Source organism: Sinocyclocheilus grahami, unplaced genomic scaffold (assembly GCF_001515645.1).
Source record: "Sinocyclocheilus grahami isolate Dianchi unplaced genomic scaffold, SAMN03320097.WGS_v1.1 scaffold473.1, whole genome shotgun sequence".
NCBI lineage: Eukaryota > Metazoa > Chordata > Actinopteri > Cypriniformes > Cyprinidae > Sinocyclocheilus > Sinocyclocheilus grahami.
Genome location: NW_015505652.1, coordinates 1,060,366 through 1,086,647, shown reverse-complemented (window position 1 = coordinate 1,086,647; position 26,282 = coordinate 1,060,366). Strand labels below are relative to the sequence as shown.

Here is a 26,282-nt window from a genome sequence, read left to right as displayed (position 1 = left end):
TCCAAAAAGGGTTTTTCACAGCGATTCAATGGAAGAACCATTTTGGATTCCCCAAAGAACCTTTCAATGAACAGTTCTTAAAAGAACGTTATTTTTCTTACAGTGAAAAACATTTTTTCACAGTAAAGAATCTTTTGTGCAATGGAAAGATTCCATGGATGGTAAGGTTTTACATGGAACCATAGATTCCAATAAAGAACCTTTCAGTTCTTAACTTTTAGAGTGTACAGTACAAATAAGGCCTGAAGCCCTGTACCTTCAGGAGGTTAAACTAAATAATATAGGACCCATTTTATTTTCTATTCATTTTATATGAGGTTTGCAAATTTTTGCAACCCTGCAAACAATTGTATATGTCTAAAACGCTTGCTCTTGCATCTTACTGTCTATATTATGTCATTATTGTATGATTATTGGATACAGTCAATAAAGTCGAGATCTCTGGAGTAGAAGAGACCCAAATGTGCCTTTTTTCACAAAATATGAGTGCTGCTGTTTCAATGTGAGTGCACTGATTCTCTAATACTTCAGTGATCGGATGTTTCTACAGTGGACTAGTGCTTTTTTTGGCTTCTCTATTGCAGTGGATTTTCGCAAACAATACACGATATGTCTGAGTGTAGGTTTTCCTGTAGATTTAAAGCCAGCTTATTGAGGGAACAAATAGATGGCCTTCTTGTTGCAGGACTTGAATGAGCAACCTCTAATCCAATTTAGTCATTAATAATACAATCTTTTATTATTTCCACATATTAATTATACTTAGTGCTGCGCTTTAGGCAATTATCACTGGTATGCGGAAATGATCAGTTTCTTTGCTTCTTTTGTTTATCGTCGATGTCTTGCATCCCAATACGCACAACCACTAGTGCCCGTCAGGAAGGGAGCTGCAAATAGTTTCCCCTCAAGCATGACGCATCCATCTGACATCCAATTTTGAGTGTATAAAAAGTGTTTGATTTTTGGATCATATGCGTTGTTTGATGTTTATACCATCCCCCCACCATACACCCTTCAGAGCTCTGCCCCAATTTCCAGACTAGCTTTAAATAAGACAGATGCAGTGACATTGCAGTGCCTGCTGATTGAGAGGGATGGGCCAATAAATATATATCATGTTCTGAGGGTATGTTATGCGCTTATGTGTTTGGACAAAGGGATACAATTTGATGTGAGCAGTCAAGTGTATTCAATGCACAGGAAATATGTTTGTTGTAATGACTGGACCTAGTGAAGCAGAAAGCCAATGTTCTCCCAGGGCAGATAACAGAGCATTCAAATAAGCCAGAGTACATGTATAGGTGCATCATGAGGCTAGACATTGAGGAACATCTATTTAAAGGGATACAAGTCTGTAATGATGGTATTTGAGGATTAGTTATCTGTTTACAATTTGCCTATAAAAAAAAACTGAGACAAGGTTGAAAAGATTTTGGCATTTAGATTAGTAGTTGAAGTATAGTAGTAGTATTTGCAAAATACAATTGTTTAGAAATTTGAATAACAATGAATGTTATTGTTGTTTCTTTTGCTAATAATACTAATAACAAAAAATATGAATAGGAATTTAAATTTCTAAGCACATTTGTTTTATTTTGCAAATAATAATAATAATAATATGTATTATTAGTATTGCCATTAATAATAATAATAATAATAATAGCAACAAAAACAACAATGCTTCTTCCAAATGTACACTGAACAAAATTATAAACGCAACACTTTTGTTTTTGCCCCCATTTTTCATGAGCTGAACTCAAACGAAATCTTTTGTTTTTTCCCACAACGAATAGCCAATTAAAAAACAATAAATGCTGTATTTCACGATTGCATGCAACAGTCAGTAATCAAATACATGTAAAGAAACAGAATCATTAAGGCTCGGCCAGTTCACAAGGCAAAAGAAAAAACACTTATCAGTTATGAAAGTTTATGAACATCAGGTGCCTCGGTCACATAAATTCTGCCGAGTTTTTTAATGGTTGTATACGACAAGATGATAATTCTTCCATTGTGCAAATTATGGTAATTTTCGTCAGTTAAGGCTCGTTAGCATTCGGCCTGCTTTAAATCAGACAAAGAGATGCAGTGCGGTAAGATCGCATTTATTTGAATGAATTAATTATATAATTTATTTGAATTAGCGAGAGAGAGAAAGAGAGGGATGAAAGTTGCATGTGTGAACCTGCGTCTGTGCGCCTTTCTCTACAAGCAATGAGGCTTAGTTCCTTCAAAAACAGCGATTTTACCCCCTCATTGCAGAGAAATATAACATTGCGAGTCAGTAGCCTGTCAAAGCTATTTTACTAATAAAAGTTTCCATGCTGTGTTGTCGTGTGCTATAATGTGTGTGCGTGCATCTATGAAAGCAGCGTAGCCTAGGCTACTGCATATAGTTTTAGTTTAGCTATAAGCCCGAGCCCGACCCGAACCCGAAGCTATTCATTAAACATTAACCCGAACCCGACCCAAAAGTATTTCGGCTCAGGTCGGGTAGCAGACCTCTACTCCACATCCAGCATCTTCACCTCCAAGATCGTCTAAGACCAGCCACCCGGACAGCTGCTGCAACAATCGGTTTGCATAACCAAAGAATTTCTGCACAAACGGTCAGAAACCGTCTCAGGGAAGCTCATCTGCATGCTCGTCGTCCTCATCGGGGTCTCGACCTGACTGCAGTTCGTCGTCGTAACCGACTTGAGTGCACAAATGCTCACATTCGATGGCGTCTGACACTTTGGTGAGGTGTTCTCTTCACGGATGAATCCCGGTTTTCACTGTACAGGGCAGATGGCAGACAGCGTGTATGGCGTCATGTGGGTGAGCGTTTTGCTGATGTCAACGTTGTGGATCGAGTGGCCCATGGTGGACCAGATACTGACTGGTTTTCGGACCCCCCCGGACCACCAATACAGTAAAACTGCACATTTTAGAGTGGCCTTTTATTGTGGCCAGCCTAAGGCACACCTGTGCAATAATCATGCTGTCTAATCAGCATCTTGATATGCCACACCTGTGAGGTGGATGGATTAGCTCAGCAAAGGAGAAGTGCTCACTAACACAGATTTAGACAGATTTGTGAACAATATTTGAGAGAAATAGGTCTTTTGTGTACATAGAAAAAGTCTTAGATCTTTGAGTTCAGCTCATGAAAAATGGGGGCAAAAACAAAAGTGTTGCGTTTATAATTTTGTTCAGTGTATTTAATTATTATTTGTTTAATTGTTGTTATTATTATTATATAATCTCATTTTAAATTTATAGATTTTATTTATTAAATAATTTAATAGATAATAATTATTATAAAAATATAGTAATTGTTAAAATAGGAATAAGAATAACTGGTTTAAAAAAGCATCCATTGTATTTATTCCATTTTTCGTTTGGCATGATTCCGATTTGTTGTGTGATTCCTTCACTGTGCCAGATGGAATGGTCCAGTCAGATCATCTTAGTTATTTGACCCACAGCAAAATCAACCTGATCGCATCTATGAATTGGTTGGTGAGCAGGAAGCGGGTGGAATGACTCCAGCTGTTTCCCTGATGGATCAGAAACCATAATTTATTGATTCATCCCTCCATCTGTTCTCAGGTGTCATTGATCACTGGCAAAATGTTCAAGTGAGCTTTCTCTGCACTCCCATTCACATTGATTGTGTAGGAGGTTTGCTGTTGTTTAATAGGGATCTCATGGGAAAGGAGGATACATTGGACAAGGGCTTATGTGATTCCAGTTCTACTTACTGTCCATCCGGTTAGCAAAACGTCCATTGAACTTCTGAGGGATAAATAAAGTGTTTTCTGTGATGCGCTCGCCTCTCACATAATGACACAAGCTTTATTCCTTTAAAGACACCTTGCATTCAGTGCCACAATTGAGAAACTAAAAGAGAAAATTCGGAAGGACAAAATCAGTCCAAAAAGCATTCATGTACGTAAAAAAACAACAACTGGAAATAATGTACAATATGGGTACTTTTCACATAATGTTATTACATTACCCTCTTTATCACAATCTGTTGTTGAAACAAAAACAGCAAGTTATTGCAGAGTAACACATTATAACAAACAATAATAAAAGATCGGATGGGAGAATTTTGATCAAACACATACATCACAAAATTGATTCTTTTTTTCAGAATTATGTAGCTATTGGTATTGAACTTTGTTAAAAGATTATGAAATGCCATATTAGACAAATGTATGCATTTGCTGATATTTTTTATATATTTACTTAATGATACAGACAAAAAAACCTTACTAAATCAAAAGTATTTTGACAAATTTTGCTACATCATCATGTTCCCCTATATAGACAATATAAAAGTAAAAAAATCAAACACATTTGAACATTTCTTTTTATACCAAATGATGTGGCCCCATCAAAATTTAGGTTCAGTAAAATACGAAACAAGAATACTTTATTAAGCAAGGATGCATTAAACTAATCAAAAATAAAGATTTTTATAATGTTGATTTCTATTCAACAAAGAATCCTGAAAATAAACTAACGTTTCCACAAAAAATATTAAGCAGCACAATAATAAGAAGAAATCAGCATATTAGATTGATTTTAAAACATTAACAGAAAAACTAATAATATTTCAGTTTTTACTGTATTTTTGATCAAACAAATGGAGCTTTGCTGAAGAAAAGGGGGTTTTTGAGTAGTGTATAAAATGAGACTAGGAAAGATGACATTTTCTTTAAGTGGGGCTTTAAATCCCATTGTATTCTACTGCGATTTCCACCACACTACAAATCTCGCATAGCATTTGGGACGGACAGTAATTAGTGTATTATTATTCACCCCATGTCTATATCTAGCATATCTAAAACCTCTCTGTCTCATCTGGTTACACTAATAGTCCTCCACAGCATTTCACAATGCACTTCACAACACTTAGCCTCTCTTTTCCCAGTCAGCTACACCGACTCTTTGAAAAGTTCTGCAATACAGATCCCAGTTAAATGAAAAGTTTGATCACAGCCATCATGTCATTATCCATGGGATCGAGAGTGGCAGAAGGCCGGGTACGGCAGCTTTAAAGTCAGACGGCAAACCACTCTGCATACAATTTCCTCCACGAGTCCCCAGAGGCGGAGCAGTGGTAATGGAGAGCAGGAGCAGACTGTCATTATCTCCCCCTGTGACGCTCCATCTCAGTGTGGAGCAACAGCACATTAGTAGACTGACTAACTACGTGTGGAATAGGGGCAGTGTGGAGCTTGGTCAAGGATAAAGGACAAACATATGCTGCGGGCATCATTTCGGTGGTGCTAATCAGCTTTTAATGGACTCACAAAGCATTAAGACTCCCTATATCGTTTTACAAAGAGTCAAGTTGTTATTCATTGCTTTGTATTGTTCGCTCCTGAAATGGCTGTATGTAGTGTTAATAAATCTAGCATAAGTATAAGGTTGGCTGTAACGAAATGTTTAACTCGTAACCTAACTCGTAAACTATTAAACAAAGGGCAACTGAATTAAAGCACGTAAACAAATGCATTCATGTTATGCAACAGAACGCATGCTGCATGTTAAATAGTTTTAACTCTAAGAATTTGACACTTTTTTGAAAGGAATAGTTGACTCAAATGAAAGTTTTCTTACATTTACTCACCCTCAGGCCATCCAAGTTGTAGATGAGTTTGTTTCTTCATCAGAACAAATTTGGAGACATGTAGTATTGCATTACATGCTCACTGATGGATCCACTGCAGTGAATGGGTGCCGTCAGAATAAGAGTCCAAACAGCTGATAAAAACATCACAATAATCCACAAGTAATCCACACAAGCCCTGTCCATCATTTATCATCGTGTGAAGTGGAAAGTTGTGTGATTGAACTAAACAAATTCATCATTAAGACGTTTTTAACTTCAAATTGTTGCTTCCAGCTAAAACACAAGCCCTCTATCCATAATATTGCTCTCTCCAGACAAAAAGTTGTCTTGTCTGAAACAGGAGATGAAATATGCACAAATCAATTATGGCTTACAAGTGCTCTAAAAACATATGTCGGTCGATTGTGATGTGAGAGGACAACAGAGGATGGATTGATGGAAGTGTTATTATAAATTTTGTCCAAAAGCAACAGTTTGAAGCTAAAACACCTTAATTATGGATTTGTTTCTTACAAACAGCTTTTCACTTCACAAGATGTTAATTGATAGACTGAAGTCTTGTGGATTACATGTGGATTATTGTGATGTTTTTATCAGCTGTTTGGACTCTCATGCTGATGGCACCCATTCACTGCAGAGGATCCATTGATGAGCAAGTAATGTAATGCTTAATTAGTTTAAATCTGTTTCAATGAAGAAACAAACTCATCTTCATCTTTGGATGGCCTGAGGGTAAATACATTTTTCAGCACATTTTAATGTGGGGGTAAACTATTCCTTTAAAAACTGCGTTTAATCCTTTCAAAATATATCAATCTGATAGAAGCAGCATGAGGTTATATTTTGTTGCAGCTGCTGTTTAGTATGTGCTCTCTATGTCAAGCATCAGTGGGTGTTAGATTAGACTTGCGGCTGTGTTCATCTGCATGTCCTGTAGGCAGGACTGATTTATGGTCAACAGCAGGACAGTATCTGCGATGGTGACAGCTAAGGTTAATAAACAAGGCACAGATCTTTGCTCCAGGGTAGTGAACGAGTAAAAACCCTTGTCCTTTGCATGGCCAGCAACCAAAAGAAATACTTAAATGCTGTCTGATATCTAAAGAACGGGTCTTCAACCTTGATACAGAGATGAAGTATTTGAAATTGAGTGTTTCCTTCAAAACACAACAGTGTCATATAGCCTACCTTTCATTGCTTTGCTTTAGAAAATCAGAAATAGAAAGTAGGCTGTTTCTGTGTAATTGTTATACCTGGATGGCAGAGCAAAGAGCTGCTGGCCTTTTATCCGCTAGCTCTTTTCGAAGTGAAGCCCCAGCTAGGAATTGTCTGCAGGGGGTCTCCATGTGCTTTATTATGCTCTGTAATGGCTGAAACCCCACCTGTTTCCTCAATACACGCTCTGGAGGGAGCTCCCTTTTCAAAAACTTCAGTTCCAACTTACTGCTTTGCAACAACAAGTATTAATTGAAAAGATGATGTAATGCTTTGAAACACAGAGACAGATTGTTTGAAGATTAAACTAGGTCTTTTTTTTAAGAATTAGGCCTAAATGTTTTGCAGCACTTTTTTCCTAGAATTCTAAATTACTGTATGCCTGTTAACTTGCAGAGACTGGGGCTAGTTGTCACTTTCTTTTTCTTTTTTTCTTTTACCAGGATTCTCATGGTAAGTTTACTCTCGAAAGTCAGTATAACCAGTATTATTTTTGCAACATTTAAAAATCTATTATAGTTTTTTAAATAATAGTTTAAATTAGTTTTTATATATATATTCTCCTTGTCGGCAGCGATAGCCTTGTGGGCAGAGAGAGCCAACCACGCTTCGGGTGTCCTGAGTTTGAATCCTGCCTCGTGGGGTACCTTGAGAAGCAAAAAGCAACACCAAGGGATCCTGACCAAGCGTCAATATGTGACAATTCAGGAGTCATTTATAATATAAAAAAACAATCATTTATAATATTGGATTTCCTCACACAAAAAAAAATGGTACTGAGATACAGTACATGTGACAACAAACCCAACTAGTCACATTTGATTCTAAGAGAGACAAATATGATCAAAGACATTTATTAATTTAATGCACCTCTGCTCTAGCTAGTGAAAAGTGAAATCTTGAAGCTGAGGTTGAAGCTGTTATTCCTATGGTCTTTTAAAACCAGAGCACTGGACTTTATTTAAAAAGGTCACATGATGTTGTTACTTCCCTAAAAGAAAATGCACAACAAATCAAGTGCAAATTTATTCAGTTATATCTCTTCCATCATAACACATTCATCTGATTTTACGATAGCCTTATCAATTGTCTTACCTTTATTATAGTCTTACGAATAAGGTGACTCCTGTTATAAATTTTTCAAATGACATGACTTGTGTTTTTAAAGGTTTGACATTTGGTTTGTGTATGAATAAAAAAACATGCAGAACTGCCAGTGGATATGATGGCAAGGGTTAATGTTAAGCCTCATGAGTATAAAGTGTATCTGTAGGAGCATGAAAACTGTGTGAAACAGAGCAAAATAAATTCAAGGTTTTCTCATGCGTATAGTGCGTCACACATGACTAAAAACAGCACACAATTAAAGTTCTGGGTAATTCACATCGATCCATGAATTATGTTATCTGACAGCCACAGATAATACAACGCAAGTAGTGCAATGAATTGTTAATCATAAATCATCATTAATTATTATTGCAGTACATATACTTGATTTATTTTTCTTTATCTATTTCAATGTAGGAGGGACAATGAAACATTTTATCAAATGTCCCAATGTTACTTTCTTTCTAAATAATGCATTTGGGGAACCTGTCTATTTCTCCAAAGTGTTTGTTGACACTAACGATGCAGAAATGACACACTTCACCTTTAAATATCATTATGTTCTCAGTGAGAATACAACGAGGATGTTTCTTACAGGAAAGTAAAACAACTGACAGAATGAGTATAGAAAGATAATCCCTTCAATGTCCTGAATTTTGATGATAAAAGAATTTTCACTCAATCCCTCCAGGAAGCATTTAATCCCAGAGCAAACTCCCTGGCCAAAAAAGCAGAGTGCATGGCTTGCATGATCTCAAGCACCTGGAATCACAGCAGCCTGCTGATGTGGGAAGATTTAGAGATGCCTGCTCAGGCTTCCATTAAAAGTAAAGCTCAAATCTTTCAAACACAGATACAGAATGTATTTTAACCCAAATTCTCCTTTTTCTTTTGTTGGTGGCTCAGATAAATATTTGATCAACTTAGCATGACAAAAACTGCACTCAGTATCCTAATAAAGCGGGTTCATTTGGAGTCCATTGTGGTGGTGGTACATGTTTATGTTTCATGATCCCTTTTCTCTAAAATTTGAAATTAAAATCTTCAACACAAATAAAGATACATTAATGCTGGAGTGAATAAGATAAAAGACAGATGAACAAAGCATGCAATTTTTCTATCTAAAAAATATACTACAGACTTATGTTCAACATTGTTACTTACCAAATAAATAACTACATGGACATAAAATAATAAGTTAAGTTTATTTTATCATTTTACCTGTATAATATCTTCCACAACAATGAGCCTACACTGTTAAAAATGACGGTAAAAGACTGTAAAAATGCTACAGTAAAAACCTGTTAAATGGTTAACGGTAAATTCTCCTACTGTATACGGTGAAAAACTGTATTGGACATTACATGTATTGGACATCAATTTTACGGTAGTATACCATTTTTGGAAGTGAAAAAGACCATATAATAACCGTAAATTGACATTCCCAGCGTTACATTTCAAATTTGATGTTTTTTGTTGAAATAACTATGTTTCTTCTTAGTTTTTTCTTATCAGTTTTGTATATTAGGGTTGTGTGTTACACCTAATGTTGTTAAATGAATGTTTATGGCATTATTTCAGTTTCATGTGTATCACCATGATGGTGTTTAGTGTTTGTGTGAATGACACTGTGCACCTTCTATATATGTTATTATTTAAAAGCTGCTTGTGATGGGCTTTGGTTTATCATGTGACTTTCTCATCACCACCTGCATTTGGTGGTTATCAGTGTATTACAAAGGTACAAAACAGATTTCAGTACTTCAATAGGTTGGTATATTAACATTATATCAGTTCATGAAAGTTAAAACCGTAAAACCTAAAACGTTGCTACCGTATTTTTTACGTTAAAATTCCGGCAACCACAGCTGCCGTTTCTTTACCGTAAATTTTCATTTCAAATTTAAAGACTCAAAAATTAGTTTGGAAACTTGTTGTACGCAATCTACTGCATGCCTTCTGTCCTCTGGTTGATAGTTTACACTTTTCTAGCAAGTAAAAGGCCTTTTAGAATAATTCTAAAAATATCCCCATTCAGGTCATGGTACAAAAATCTAATGATTTTTATAAAGCAAATGTAAGAATGCTAGTGCTGTCAAATGATTAATCGCATCCAAAATAAAAGTTTTTGTTTATGTAACATGTGTGCGTACTGTGTATATTTATTATGTATATATAAATACACACACATGCATGCATATATTTAAGAGAAATGTGTTATTATGTTTATATACTAAATATATTTATATATAATATAAATTATATTAATATAAATATATACATGTAAATACAGGTAAATATTTTCAAAATATATACTGTATATGCATGTGTGTATTTATATATACATAATAAATATACACAGTACACACACATATATTATGCAAACAAAAACTTTTATTTTGGATCGCGATTAATCGTTTGACAGCACTAAAGAATACATTTTATATTGTTAGTAAAAATTCAAGATGAACACTTACATGACTGAAGCAACTTGATTAATCATATATCATCATATCAGAAAAATCATGTTAAAATGTGAAAATCAGATATAATACATCAGGCTTTTGAGGAAAACAACATCATTGTATTGCATTGCATTACAAAAAAAAACTCCCAGAATAGAAAACTTAAAATTAATATTTTAAATATCATCTTACTAAGACATTATTAGGAGATATAGAGTGGCACGATATTTATATGCATTTTATGTAAGCAGTCTGCTGTACTGTTATAAAATATCATTGATTCACATTACAGATTCTCCTATATCATATGTGCCATAAAAGTCTGATCTAATGATACTCAAGAAAAAACACATATGAAAACTTTTTTATACATTTGATCTAAATGATCAATAAACTGTTTCTTAAAAAAAATATACAGATTTTTCAGACTATTATTTCACGTCAGGCTTTACAGTGCTAGAAAGGACGAATACTGCAACAACATTATGATCATATTAAAAGACTACTGAAGTCCTCTGAGGTCATTTTCAATCAATCATTTCAAACTGAGGTGCAAGATGGCAATATACTTTGATTAATCAGCATTTCATGCAATTAATGTGATCAATATTTGAATAGACTGACTGCCCTAGTTTGTACTTTTGTGGTAATAAAAGCAGTGGTGGACGAAGCACACAAATCAAGTACTTGAGTAAAAGTACAGATCCGTATAATAAAAAATTACTCCAGTAAAAGTAAAAGTACTCAGTTTTCAATTTTACTAGAGTGAAAGTACAAAAGTACTTGATTTTTTATGTACTTAAGTAAAAAGTACCGATAGATTAATGTTTAATTTGCAGTTTTATATAGGCTACTTTTATCATTTAATTTTATATAAGCATTTTTTTTTTTTTATAATCTTACTTCTCAAAATACCTGGGATTTTCCCAAAATAACCAATAAGGAAATAATTCATATAAGGAAAATATAATTATATTTTCATAATGATTTTTTTCTTCTCAAACCTTGACTGTCACTTTCCACTTTGATAATTACTGTAGTTACCATGTTCTGAACATCACATCCTTTCTTTTTCCCTCAGATGTAATGAATAAATGTGGTTGAATAAAAATATTTGAACTTTATTTTTAAAAAATTACCTAACTTTAGCACCAGCAAGCTCGTTAGCTAGACAGTTAGCATCAGCTAACATTAGTGACTTATTTTCAGCATGGTTATGAATAAACATTTATATTTGTCTACTCAGCTAGTTGATACAGATACATATTAACTTAAGCTATGTGTGCTGACAAACAATATAAAAACAGACATCATATAGGGCTAAATGCATAGCATTTTAGTAAAAGTGCTAACTTTATAGCAGCGGGGAAGACGAACGTGCATGAGTTATTTTATTTAATCTGTTATTTTAATGTTTTTTGACCTAAAACATAGAGACTCTGATGTTAATGTGTCTGCATTCAAGCATTTCAGTGGGCTTAAACAGATCACCCTTTACAGCAGATTTAGTTCACAAACAACTGACAGCTTTGCTGTAAATAGGATTTTCAGTTACAATAATTAATCCTAAAATTCGACATTAGTAATTTACTTTTAGCAGCATCACAAGATCTCCCCGTTCTTACTTGTGAATTCAGTTCACTGGAGACTCGCACTAAACGGATCATTTGAATCAGAATGAGAACAGCTGCAATCGGATCATTTCAATTCGTGAATTAATTGTTTGGTGCGATTTGCGAACCAATTTAACAAGTTCATTGAAAAGAATCAGTTCGTTCTTGAATCAGACACCGCTTCTGCGTGTCGGAGCACGTGATATTTTATAAGGAGTAACGATACGTTTTATGAAATGTAGTGAAGTAAAAAGTACGATCTTATGCTTTGAAATGTAGTGAAGTAAAAGTAAAAGTTACTCAAAATAAAACTACTCCAGTAAAGTACAGATACTTGAAAAATGTATTTAAGTGCAGTAACAAAGTAAAACTACTTCGTTACTGCCCACCACTGAATAAAAGTAAAATCTTTAACAAACATGGGTTAATGAACCCCCTCAAACAACCCCGTATTGCGCATGCTGAGCCAGGCCATTTAGCTGATAGTCCAGATTCTGTCAAAAGGGACTTACGATGGGATTAGGATACTGCACACAGTTTTTAGTTATCACCAGTATGGTCCCAATGTGACTTTACCTCCTCACTAATTAGCTTCCAGTGAGTTATGATAATAGGTAGCTAATTAACCAACGTAATGAAGCTCTTCCCAGACCTTGGTGAGTTTATAGCACTTGCACAGATGCAACACTTCCCTTTTTAACTGCAGCGGTACATTTAAGCAGCCTGATAACCACTGGGATTTTACAGAGATCCACTTCAAAGAGTTGATGACCTTTCTCAGATGATCTGTACAGCGTTAGTGTCTCTGCAATGCTGTTTGGCACTGAAGTTGCACATGCAACAATGATCTGAGCAGTTCAGTCCAATGTATTTGTAAGTTTAATATACTTTTCTAAATGTGTAATGTTTACTTATTATTAGTTCCAGCATAACATACAAAGCTACTGTATGTGGCATTCATTAGTTATGAGGTCAGAGGGTCTAATCTTAATTTATTCAAGAAGTCTATTTTTTGCTATAACACCACTATCTGCATATTGTGTAATGGGATCATTTGTTTTTATAATAAAAGAGGTCAAGTTAGTTCATCTTGCTGAGGGAATTAAGAGAATGTAAATGGGGTTATTTCAGCTTCCTTAAAGTTAATTAAAAAGACTTCATCAGTTTGATTTTGGATTGGTTTAAAACTAAAATATTATATTATATTATATTATTGTAATATAAGTAAACGGCAAAATAAAAAAAACAATATATTAAAAATAGAATATATTTAATTTTATAATAAATGTATCATTTGCAGAGATGCTTTTTATTTATTTATTTTTCTGTTCATAGTCCATCTGTATGTACTGTTAATTATGATAAATCAGCCATGGCATTTAGAGAGACAACAACAGTCATTAATATTCATTGCTGGTGTTCAATAACACAGATCCTGAGAAATGTTCTTAAGTAATGTTACTCTATAAGCACTCCGCTACCTTTGCCCGACTAACTACTGTAGTGGAGATCGGTACATTTGGGAAAGTGCACCATTACCCCGTAATGAGAGGAGCTGTCATAAAAAATTACATCTAAATTTTATTACAACCTACAATACGCTCTCTGCCTCTTGTCAGAGCATGCTTTGAACTCCCATGAATCGGAATAATGCACGCCCACTTTTATGATTCATATCATTTATCTTAGAGGAGCTGTCTCGGAAGATACAGGCAGTTATGGAACTAATTCAGGACTCGAAGGATGAGGGAATTTTCTGGGACTGAACTCTAGTAGAAAGGGTGAGTAAGAGAAGAGGTGTTGAAGGATTAATTAGGCTTTGGAGCACTCTGTGAGAATGAGGCTCTGGGGCCCAGTTGGAGAGTAATGTTATGTGCCCGTGCTGGTCAAGGATTACAGACTGCTCCTCTGGTGCAATCTCATCCACCCCGTCCACAGTGACTTATTAATGCCCCAACAACACCAAAACACTTCCACTAAGTTCCTGTGCACTACCTCCTCCAAACAATATGGGACTGTGACCTGCGTATTTTCACCAGCTCTGAGTTTTTTTCTCTCACAGTGAGGGGCTGTTTTTGATAAAGACTGCCAGTTCAACTATTTGTGCACACAATTCAGTCTTACTGACATACCTAGGGGATTTGAGTCTGCGTTTCCTTGTAAATAACATCTGAAGTCTACAATCTGGACACGCAGCAGGAGGCAGTGTGACTGAGAATTTGAAAGGTCTTTCTGACACTGTGAAAATGTGGAAATCAGATTCTCAAACTCTGTCATGCTTTCAGAAGTCGCACTGAGCTTCAACTCACAACTAAGTTAAAATGTGAAAGCAATATTACACAGGAAAGACTGATTTTGTGCTGAATATTGTTTGACTGCAGGCATGAGGCCTGAAATAAAAGTTTAATAAAAAAAGACAAATTGTCATCAAATAATATGCAAAGTAGTTTAATTAAATATAAATATGACAAGAGATCTTGAAGGAATAGTTCACCCAAAAAGGAAAAGTTGCTGAAAATTCATTCTGGTCAAACAAATACCATCATCACTTGCTCACCAATGGATCCTCTGCAGTGAATGGGTGCCGTCAGAATGAGAGTCCAAACTGTTGATAAAAACATCACCGTAATCCACAAGTAATCCACACGATTCCAGTCCATTAATGTCTTTTGAAGCAAAAAACAGTGTGTTTGTTAGAAATTAATCTTTAAACCAGTTTAACTTTAAACCATCATCTCCAGCCAAAATAAAAGTCCATAATCCTTAATAATGCTTACTCCACTGAAACAGTCCATCCCCAGTTGTCCCCAGTCCATCCCCCTTACTTCAAAATCCACTGACATTTTTGTTCAGAACTGTTTTGGACTGTTTTCACTTGTAAACGCTGCTTGATCTGTGCATATTTCACTCCTCATTCAGATGAGAAGACTTTTTCACTGGAAAAATACATTTTATGGATAGAAGACTCCAGTGGTTCGGAGTTAAAACATCATAATGATATATTTTTCTTACAAACACTCAGCTTTTCACTTTACAAGATGTTAACTGATGGACTGGAGTCGTGTGGATTACTTGTGGATTGTTGTGATGTTTTTATCAGATGTTGGAACTCTTATTCTGATGGCACCCATTCACTGCAGAGGATCCATTGGTGAGCATGTGATGTAATGCTATACATTTCTCCAAATCAGTTCTGATGAACAAACAAATTCATCCACTTCTTAGATGGGTGAGTAAATTTTCAGCAAATTTTCATTTTTGGGCAACTACTATTGAAAAGAATGTTTGAATGCCGAAGGGGGAGAGAGTACAAGAGCATATTCTGTTGAAACAACATAAACAATCCTCAATTAATCGCATTATGCTGGAGAGAGTGCAAATCCCAAAATGTCCAATGCAGCAGAATAACCAGCACAGCTGTCATAAAGTATGCTGACAAGCGTCATTGGGGAATAGACAGTTTGCAAAAAGTATCTCTGTACAGGAGCTATAGTGTTATGTTATAGTCAGCAACTTTCAACCCCCCCAAAATCATCATATTGCCAAAACCAACAATCAGCAAGGAAATAAAAAATAATAAAATATGAAAGCAAGACAAAAATTATATGATAAAATATTGTCAGACTTGTATTTTGAAGTAATGGTTTTTAAAGTAATATAATTTATGTATAATGTATAGGAAAATAAACAGCAAAAGGCCATTCTAATCAATCTCTGTGTGACACATCACATAAAGGCCTTATTATACTTATTTAAATCGATTTGTTTCTTGTATATTTTGTTATGCATTATTTATTACTAAAATAATACATAATAAATAAAACCATTCTTATGCAATACTTACATAATATCTTATTCTGAAATGTAAATTACACACCAAAAACCTAATTAGCCATTTGTTATATGCACCTTCGTGCTGTCACACAGAGTTTAAATCTATACACTGTGTATATGTACAAGGAGACTTTGGCTTATGTGGTGTATGGGGTTTATTGATGTTGCCTCAGTCGATGGAGAGCGTTTCAAAATGGGTCTCTGTAATCCTCATATACAATTTAAAAAGAGCATATTTAAACAGCAGCTGCCTCCACAGTCGAGGGAGAGAGATAGAGAAGAGCTGGAGGTAGAAAGTAGATGGAGGAAAGACAGTATAACAATTAATATAAGGAGACATTTTCCAATCAGTTTATGTCCCTGTGTGAAATTAAATTTCTGTTTATGTGCACGCTTTCATTGCCTGTGACTGACAGCCCTGAAAGCACCTGTGAGGGGGTGCACACAAATCTTCTTACGCTTGAAATGTAAACACACCTGCCACCTTGCATATAACAGCAGTGCACCATTAGAAACCATATCTCTGTTTCACCAGATACACTTCACCTCAGTTTTTAGAACAGAAGTCTGCTTTTTATATAACTGCATGTAGCACCCAGCAACAAATTATTTTCTTAATCAGTATTTTTGTCTTATTTTCAGTGAAAATATCTAAACATCCTTACAACAAAATCAGTTTAGTTGCGTAAGATATTATTATTTGTTTCCAGAGATTTTTTTGACCCCTTTGACAAATTCAGTTGATTAATTGAACGGATTAAGAAAAGAAATTAGATTTAGACAAACTTAACCTTAATTCAGTCAAGTTTTTATGATGCATAGAGTTATTTGGTTTTAATATTCTATTTGCTGGAAAACAAGACAAAGATACTGAAATAAAGAGTTTTTTTCTGCAGACAGAGCAGTCTGTAAACAGCATTATTAGTACTCTGCTCTTACTGATGATGTTCAAGACCAGTGTGGTGTTTGCGAGGAGATTTTCTCTTTCCTAACTCTGATAATAAGGCCCTAACACAGGCAGTCGCATGAAACAGAGCAGGAAGACTCCTTAGAGAAAGCCTCATCTGGGTCTCATCTGAGCGGAGAAGATACAAGTTAGGCTTTCAGGCAGACATGAGAGTAGACTTTATATTATATACTTTATATACTAACAAAAATATTACAGTAATTAGCCCAAAAAGTTATAGAGATGTTGACAGATTATTTTAGGTGCAGAGCTGTTGTGTTCTTCTAACAATCTGTGCTGTTTTTTATGACGTCCTAAGGAACATCCAATTGCCACGGACAGTCCCTGGAGAGTACTATGAGTCTCAATGTTGCATCTCCAACAAACACAACAATCACTGACAATCTCTCTGCTAAGACTTCCCAGATAGAATAAATCCACACTCATTTAAGCACACAGAAAATCATTAAAGTTTTATTTAACTATACTTTTACTGGTTCATCTGAAATGTCCCTTTATCTAACTGTAAATACCAATGAGCAACATATTAATAAACATATAATTTAAAGTCATTTGGTACACAGAATCTTTAGGACAACCAGTCAATCTAAGACTAATATAGGCTAAACCAAGAGCCAAAAAAAGAGTTCATACCACCTGACAACCACACAGTTGCAGCAAGACTTGGATAAAATTAACATAACACCTCTATCATATAACATTTGCCAAGCTTCGAAGTTGAAAACAGATAAGAAAATCTCAGCTGAAGTTCTGCTAAAGCCGTCAGGGCCTGTTAGAGAGCCAGTATTTTATGTAACGGCAGTCTAAGGATTAAGTCAATGAGTCATGAGGCAAGTCAAGTGCCTTCATTTAATATAGCCACTAATATAGTTGCTCTTAACCCTGAACTGCTCCTTCAAAGAGACGTCAGCCATCAGAATGTCAAACGGAAGAATATCTGGCAACACTGGTCTGTATGACAACATGAGCAGCACTGCATTCATTTAGAGACATTACTATGAAGCCCAACTATTGATTTTGATCAAATATGACACTTTTGTCTTCAAATGTTACTTTTTTTATTAAAAGGATTCGTTTTTAGCCTAAGTGCCTGAACAATTCATTCCATTATGTGAACATGCTTAAACTTCACATTTAAACTTAAGCTACAGTGTGACTTACAATACAGCACTCAAAAAGAAAAGTCCATTGCCGCTAGTCAGTGGGAGTTTTTTTTTTTTTTTACACAAGTCACATCATTAGTATCTTTTTCTACAAACAGAGGATCCAGAGGAACACACTGTTGTATTTTACTGTGCTGTAATCATCACAACCCATGAAAGACTTCTCTGCACCTACAAAACATCCTTTAATGTTTTTTCCTTCAACGAACAGTGTTCATCATCAATGCAGAGAATTGTTTCCCAAGGTGCTTATTTTAAACTTTATAGTCAAAAAACATGACTTTTGAGAATTGCATTAACACAAACACTATGCTTTAACATAATGTCTTATTTGATGAGTATTTATTCCTTATTGTAACATTGCTTGGTCTTTAAGTGATAGTTCGCGCAAAATAAGAAAACTGTCATCATTTACTCACCCTCATGTCATTCCAAACCTGCATGACTTTCTTTCTATATGGAACAAAAACGAAGATATTTTGAAGAATGTTGGTAGTTGCCCATTGACTTCTCAAAATATATTCTTACAGAACAAAGTCAGTTAGCAACAACATGAGAGTGAGAAAATGACAGATTTTTTTTTAAACAACAATCCATACTAAATTTTAAATAATGTTATTAATGTAATAATTCATAAAATTTATATAGCGCTTTTCTAGGCACTCAAAGCGCTTTACATTGTGAGGGGGGGGATCTCCTCATCCACCACCAGTGTGCAGCATCCACCTGGATGATGCGACGGCAGCCATAGTGCGCCAGAATGCCCACCACACACCAGCTTATTGGTGGAGAGGAGACAGAGTGATGAAGCCAATACGCAGATATGGGGATTGTTAGGAGGCCATGATGATCAGAGGCCAATGGGCGAATTTGGCCAAGATGCCGAGGTCACACCTCTACTCTTTTCGAAAGACATCCTGGGATTTTTAATGACCACAGAGAGTCAGGACCTCGGTTTAACGTCTCATCCGAAGGACGGTGCTTGTTGACAGTATAGTGTCCCCGTCACTATACTGGGGCCACACAGTATACAGTGTGAGCACCCCCTGCTGGCCTCACTAACACCTCTTCCAGATACTAGTACACATTTCATTAGTGACCAAAACACAGAAGGTGAAAAAATATTCTTAATAGGAAGATTCTTTATTTTATTGCTATAGTTTGTCTGGAAGTAGATATTATATTTCTACATTTTTATATATTCTACATCAGTTTTATACTTTTCAAGTATAGATTTTTACCATGATGAAACACAGATGGAAAGAAAATGAAATCATTTTTGGAAATGACAAATTAAGAGAATACGCCTTTACTAGTGGCTGTAGATGTAGAGAAGGTGACCTGGGACTCAATTAGACACTCTGTAGGCAGTTACAGCTCCTGCTGGATCTACCAGGAGGAAAACTATCTCTGCATATGGTTTCATTAATCATTAAGTCATTATGTTTAACTGTTAGATAGAAATCACTCTTAAGTAACACTAACAACCCGAGTGGAGTTTGGCAAACAGCAGTTAATGGACTAAGATCCTGACAAAAAAGATTCTCTAGTCTGATGAAATAAATGTTAAACTCTTCAGCCTGAATGCCAAGCAGTATGACTAAAATGGCTCAACTGCTGGCTAATACCATACCTATGGTGAAACATGGCGATGGCAGCATCATGCTGTGGGGATGTTTCACTTAGAAAATAAGCCTCAAGATTACAGATCACAGTCCATTTTGGCAACTCCGGCATTTTGGGCTAAATTTAAACAGAAAAAGCAGCAAGCAAGTGTAGCGTTTCATTCTTAAAAGGCTGTACCTTTGAAATAGCATGCTTCTAATTAAGAGCTGAAATTAGTTTCTTAATCATATTCAAATATTAAAAAGGTTAAAAGAACACTGCAGTCCATTCATTCGGGTTTAGTAAAGCTTGAATAGACTCGCGTTTTGAGCATATATCTATATATATATTTTGGAAGTATATTAGGAAAGGATAGATCCATCTTTTCTTTTAAGGGTTAAAAAAAGGATATAACATCCATGGAATATGATGAATTTGGATGGTTTGTTAAGCTTATATTACTGCTAACTCGATGCATAATCTCAGTGCTTTGCCACAATGCAGAGTCAATTTACAAATGACATTAATAATACAAAACTGCACTAAAACAGCAAGCACAAACAATTTATCTCCTTCATCCATGGAATTCCAACTAATGTAGTGAGGGGGGGGGGTTCTCTAGCTGATTAATGTAAGCTGCTGTAAAGCTGTTTATCTGGTGCCAGAATCATGCCAATTTGTCATTGTAAATCTACTAGTGAAAGTGAGGCAGTTGGAGGACGCTGAGTCGTTAACAGCTGGTTGAGGAGGTGATGCAGTGAGGGGTAAAGCATCCACAGGAGCTCCCTACTATAAGCTACGGTCGCCATGGCAACGCTGGGGGAAATTAGGTGTTAAAGGAGTATCTTGTTATGCAAAAAAGCACAATGCACCAGTAATTTGGTTTTGTTTTGAAAGTTAGACAGTAGATATCCACAATAATCCGAGTGTGAAAACATTGCATGCTTGAGTGTTTTTATAGTGTGTCATGACATATCAGTCACTATGTTATACTATAAAAACACTGTAGTTTAGCTTGTGTGTGTGTGTATATAATGTGTGACAGTGTGTGATTTAAATATTCAATTTAATATTTAATGTTTTTTTTACTTTTAAATGTACTATGAATACATGCTGTCCCACCAGTTAGATTGAATATCAGTTTACTGTAAAATACCAAAGCATAAGCTTTAGCTGCCTGCTTTAACAACACCTTCCCAGCATCTGAAAAGATCCCACTCCTGTATGTGGGACTGCAGTTTCAGCGCCCTGGGTGGAATTTAGAGACAGAATGATGATTTCAAAGGAAGCTTATTCAGCTGTAACAATCCGATGAGGAATTCAGTCTCAGGTGGTGGTGGAATTTGCAGTCGGTCTCTGAGCAGTGGGGATTTTCTAACCTCTATTTATTTCTTTAAGCTTCACTGCATCTAACAAAAAATCATTTGAAGCTGCGAAATGTCTTTATTGTGTATACATCAAATAGATAAATAATTTTAAGAATGGGTTTAATGACATTATAACTGCTGTATGATATAAGATTTTATTTATTTATTCACCTACTAACATTATATTTTGACAACGTCTTCTACGTAGATGCTGAAGGACAATAAAAAACACTGGATAAATAATACACAGAATATATAACATGAGCTTTTGAAATATTAAGTTAAATGTGAAAACATATTATTATTATTAACACCTAACAAAATAGGCATTTCATTTGTATAAGGAAAAACAAGCGCACACTTCTTCCTTCGTTTTGTAGGATGTACTGCTCTCCAGTCGACTGGTGTGGGTGAAAATTATGACTATCTGCAGAACAGCAGCTCTATCATTAACCTGTCAAAGCCATTGTGGTTGGAGTTCTGTGAAGCATCGCCATTCAAATGCAGAAAATATCACGCTGTTATTACACTGTGCTCCCAACTTCTGGAGGTCGCTCGTGATATGATATCAGATGTGAGAATTTTCTAGGCCCTGCAGGGAAGTTCATCAGATTTCAGCTGGTGGATGGGTCTATCACGAAACTCTTCTGGGCTGGTGCACCGAAGTCTTTGCAGAGGAGAGTGATTAGCCCTCGTCTGGACTACGTAATGTAACAGCGAGTTGATGCTGCAGTCACATTTCCATGGGTTGTCATGCAGAAACACCTCCTTTAAACCTGAATCAATCAGAGATGTGATTTTACACGTTACTCTTAACAGATAAGAATAAAGAATTATTTGTATTTGTTTTCGACCACAAAATATTGTTATATCCTCTTTTCTGCTAATTAGATTATCTAGATTTTTTCCATTTATTTTTAGATTTGATATTTAAAGTTGCATTTTTAAGACAAAATGTTTAAGACAGTGTTTAAGACACTGCACTCCATCTAGCTCAAAATTACTGAAAATGTTTACTACAGAATGCCAAAAATCAAGCTTGATTTTTCCATTTATTTTTAGCTTTGATATATTTAGAGTTGCATTTTTAAGATAAAATTATACAAATTTTCAACTACAGCTCAAGCGAACTTGTTTGAGGGTCATGGGCCAAAAGTAAATGTTGCTTTATATCTAGCTATATTATTATTATTTTTAAATCAATGATATTCTTCATTCATAAAAACTTCAAATAAAAATGGTAACTAAAAAAAGAAGATATTCTTGTATGTGTTTTTCTTCTTTTTCCTATTTGTTTTTTGTGATACGACAATGTGGGCCAAATCAAAGGTCATCACCAGCCAACTTTGGCCCATGGCCTCTAGTTTGAGCATCTCTGGTCTAGATGAATGCATAAGCTATGTCAATAGCCCCTAAGAAGCGAGTCTGATCGGGGTCAGAGGAACCTAAAACTAGTCTAATAATTTTTGGTTGTCTTAGAACTGATAGCCAACTAGTCATTCAGGCAACCCACATACTAGTCCTAATTCTTACCCTGCATGTTGGCTAGCATGTTTCCGTCAATGGCATGAAGCCGATTCCCACTTAAGCCCACGTGAGTAAGTTTCGGTGTGTGGCGGAACACGTCAGCTGGCAGACTCTCAACTTTATTCTTTCTCACATAGAGTTCCTGCAGGTTGGAAAGACCTTCTAGCGTAGCCGCAGTAACTGTGGAGAGAAAATTGTTGTCTAGCACCAGCATCTCAAGACCAATCATGGACGCAAAGGTCCCATCTTGGATATTCTTCAGCTTGTTGTTGTCCAAATTGAGAAAAAGCAGCTCGTCAAGTCCAACAAAGGCTTTGGGTGAGATGCTTTGGATGTGGTTCAAGGCTAGATCCAGGACTTTGAGGGCAATCAGAGGCTTGAATGTATTTGGTGGGAGAGCAGTGAGGGCGTTCAGGGGGAGATCCAGCTCTGAGAGGTTCCTCATGCCAATGAACATGTTAGGTTTCAGGCTAGCTATCTGATTCTGGCCCAGCATGAGAAAGCGTAGGTTTAGGAGATCTTTGAAGCCCTTCACTGGGAGTTTGGACATTCGGTTTCCTTGCAGATTCAGAAGCATCAGTCGCTGGGCACCAGAAAATGCTTGAGGGTGAATTGATTTGATTGAGTTTCGCTCTAAGTTTACGCTCTCAATTTTAGGGACGGAGCTCAGGATGTTGCCTGGGAGATCCTGCAATACATTTTCACCTTGAAAATGAAGAAACAAAAGGAAGCGAAAGAGGTGGGTTTAATAAGTTGTGCTGAAGTAAACATCATCATGCTCAGACTAAGGGTAAACAGAGTACAACAGTCGAGTTCCAGGAGTAAAAATCCCATTCATTTTCTCCACAGGGGAATTGTTTTTTAATGAATAACTTATAGGAGAAACCTAGGGGAAAAATACAGCTGAAAAAGTAGACAGGCACCATTGCACTCTATATAAAGACAATACCTCAAATTCTGCTGCTGATTTACATAGATTTTAAATGATGAACCAGAGCTTTAGCTAGAGACCAGAATATCATAGAGAGTTGGGGGTATGTTAAGGCACTTTTGAGGCAAGCACCTAGCAACCACCCAAAATACCCTAGCAAGTCCTTAGCAACCACACAGAGCACTCTAGTAATGCTCTAATATCCATTTCAAACACCTTAGCAATGGCCTTGGAACCATTCATAACACCCTAGTATTATTGTGATGGCTGTCATCTACATTTTCTTCAGAAGATGTAAAAATATACTTATTCAATTAAAAGAATACCATTCGTTTAACTTGTCCATTCTTCACTGTAATACCACACAAATTACTACACAAGTTTTAATCCAAGTGAGAGGTTTGGGTCTGAGCTCTAGGTCAGGAATAATAACTAATGGACTAACAGTGTAACCATAGTAACCATCAAATTACCATAATTATTGTCATAATTACTACTGTAAAACATAGGAATACTGAATTTCCTTTAAGTGTACATTGCTTCAGTGTATTTTCAAAATTGTCATTGTTATATGTATGTATGTATATATATATATATACTGTATATTAGGGCTGTCAGACGATTAAAAATTTTAATCTAATTAATTACATGATGTTTCGATTAATTAATCGCAAAATTAATTTGACTGTGAAAATATCCACAAAAGATTATTTCAAGATATTTTTGTGTTAAATGAGAAAGTATCAAGCAGACATTACAAAATGTAGCTTTAGAAATATTTTATTTAATTCAACATAAAAATTTATTACACATAAACATTTAGGCTACAATGGCCTAACATAAACTATAGAGCATAAAAGAAGATAATTCGAGAAACATCTCAGTATTGTTTGTTCATACAATGAAAGTCATCGGTAACCAAAACAGCTTTGTTACCAACAGTCTTCAAAATACCAAAGTCCCTTTAACGGTATTCTATAGTCTTTGAAAATACCTTCTTTTATGTTCCACAAAAGAAAGGTTTGAAACGACATGAGGAAAATGAGAGTAAATGATAACAGAATAAAAAAAATTTGGGGGTGAACCATCCCTTTAATGCTTTTATTTTTATTATTATTATTATTATTATTATTATTATTAATGAATGAATTAAATTATACTCTAAATAAGAAACTAAAACTGCCAGCAGGTGGAGGTAAATGTCTTCATTCGATTCATTCAAACGGCTGATTCATTCAGGAATGACGTAAACGGCTCTCTCTATGCATGGGCTACTGAATCATTGATTCACACGATTCGTTCAAAACGCGGATTCATTCAGAAACTAAATAAGGCTGTGTTGCTCGAAGACGCACGATAGTTCTGCTGTGGCTTTAAAGGTAATCCATTCTTTGCAAAATTGAGAAAAAACACAATATTGTGTTTAAAATTTAACACAATATCAACTTCTTATTTACTGAACTGTTGTATAAAATCACATTTAAACTCGTGATATAAATATGAGACAAAAACACGTAAAGGGACATTTTTGCACCAATATCTTGAATTTTAGGGGATAACTGCATTTATGGAGTTGTTGCCCTGCATCATATTTTGTCAACAGTATATGAAATGTGAGATGATGTACAGGTCTGGGGGCGGGGCCAGTGCGTTAACTGTGCTAACTATTTTAATCACTTATAACTAATTAACTGTTAACGCGTTCAACTGACAGACCTAAAATATATATTTTATATTTGATCAAAAACAGTAAAAACTGTAATATTTGAAATATTAATACAATTTAATACAAAACAGTTTTCTATTTTAATATATTTCAAAATAGGCCTATAATTTATTTCTGTGACAGCAAAGCTGAATTTCCAGCAGCCACTACTACTAAATTCAGTGCCACATGATCCTTCAGAAATCATTACAATATGCTGATTTAGTGTTCAAGAAACAATAATAACAATCTTTTTATTATCAATGTTGGAAACAGTTGTGCGGTTTAATATGTTTGTGGGAACTGTGATACATTTTATTTCAGGATTCTTTGATAAATAAAAAGTTTTCAAATTTACTGTCACTGTCACTTTTGATCAATGTAATGCAGCCTAGCTAAATGAAAGTATTTATTTATTTCAAAAGACAAAAAAGCACATTTTTGTATGGTTATGCAGTGGAATATGGCTACTGTACATGAAGATCCATGATATGAAATGTTTATTTTAATATAAATCTTGTTCCTTATAGTTTGTTATGAGGGTTAGTACTATTACTGAGAATGTTTCCTCCCCACAAAAAGGTTTGCAGTCTGCTCACCCATTTTAAGGATCCATGTGTCCAGAGGGAGTTTGGGTGGGATGCTCTCAAGTCCCTTCCTCTGACAATTGACTTCAGTCTTTTCCGTACTGGATTTCTGGCTGCATTTACAAGCATCAGGGCAGTTTTCCACGGCCTCCACAACCCACAGCCACAGCACGGCTAACCCTGCAACCAGCTTCATATCCCTGAAAACACACAGAGCCAGTGATTTAATTATGCCATAATCCTACTGAAAATTGTATTAGGAGTATTACTGCAGAAAGAAACCCACATATCGCCTCAAAACGGACATGATGTTTGTATTAGATGCAAATTACTTATGCAGACTTACCTTGTGACCAGATGCTTAATAGGACTTCAGCTTCTAAATTCAAAGCTGCTGTTTCACGCAAAGCTAGCAGTCGGTCTGTGCTCGGTCTGGAATGAGCCGAAATGTTTGCCCCTCTATCAAAAAAGTGCAAGGTCTGTAAAAACTCCCAGCACAGCAAGTTGGTGAGAAAAATGACATGCACAAATCATGACAGGTTGCCTGCCAAATGAACTCCTCTCCCC

General features: G+C 35.6%; 1 protein-coding gene across 1 annotated transcript; it reads right to left on the bottom strand.

Moving 5' to 3' along the window:
* Window positions 1-21,245: 21,245 nt before the first annotated feature.
* LOC107553441 (leucine-rich repeat-containing protein 15-like) lies at window positions 21,246-26,077 on the bottom strand. The gene is made up of 4 exons (XM_016235630.1): window positions 26,062-26,077; window positions 25,728-25,915; window positions 22,499-23,197; window positions 21,246-21,741 (listed from the first exon to the last, which is right to left on the bottom strand). Exons 2-4 carry the CDS (start codon window positions 25,909-25,911, stop codon window positions 21,551-21,553), a joined length of 1,074 nt encoding a protein of 357 aa, XP_016091116.1. The 5' UTR covers window positions 25,912-25,915; window positions 26,062-26,077; the 3' UTR covers window positions 21,246-21,550.
* Between the last annotated feature and the right edge of the window lie 205 nt (window positions 26,078-26,282).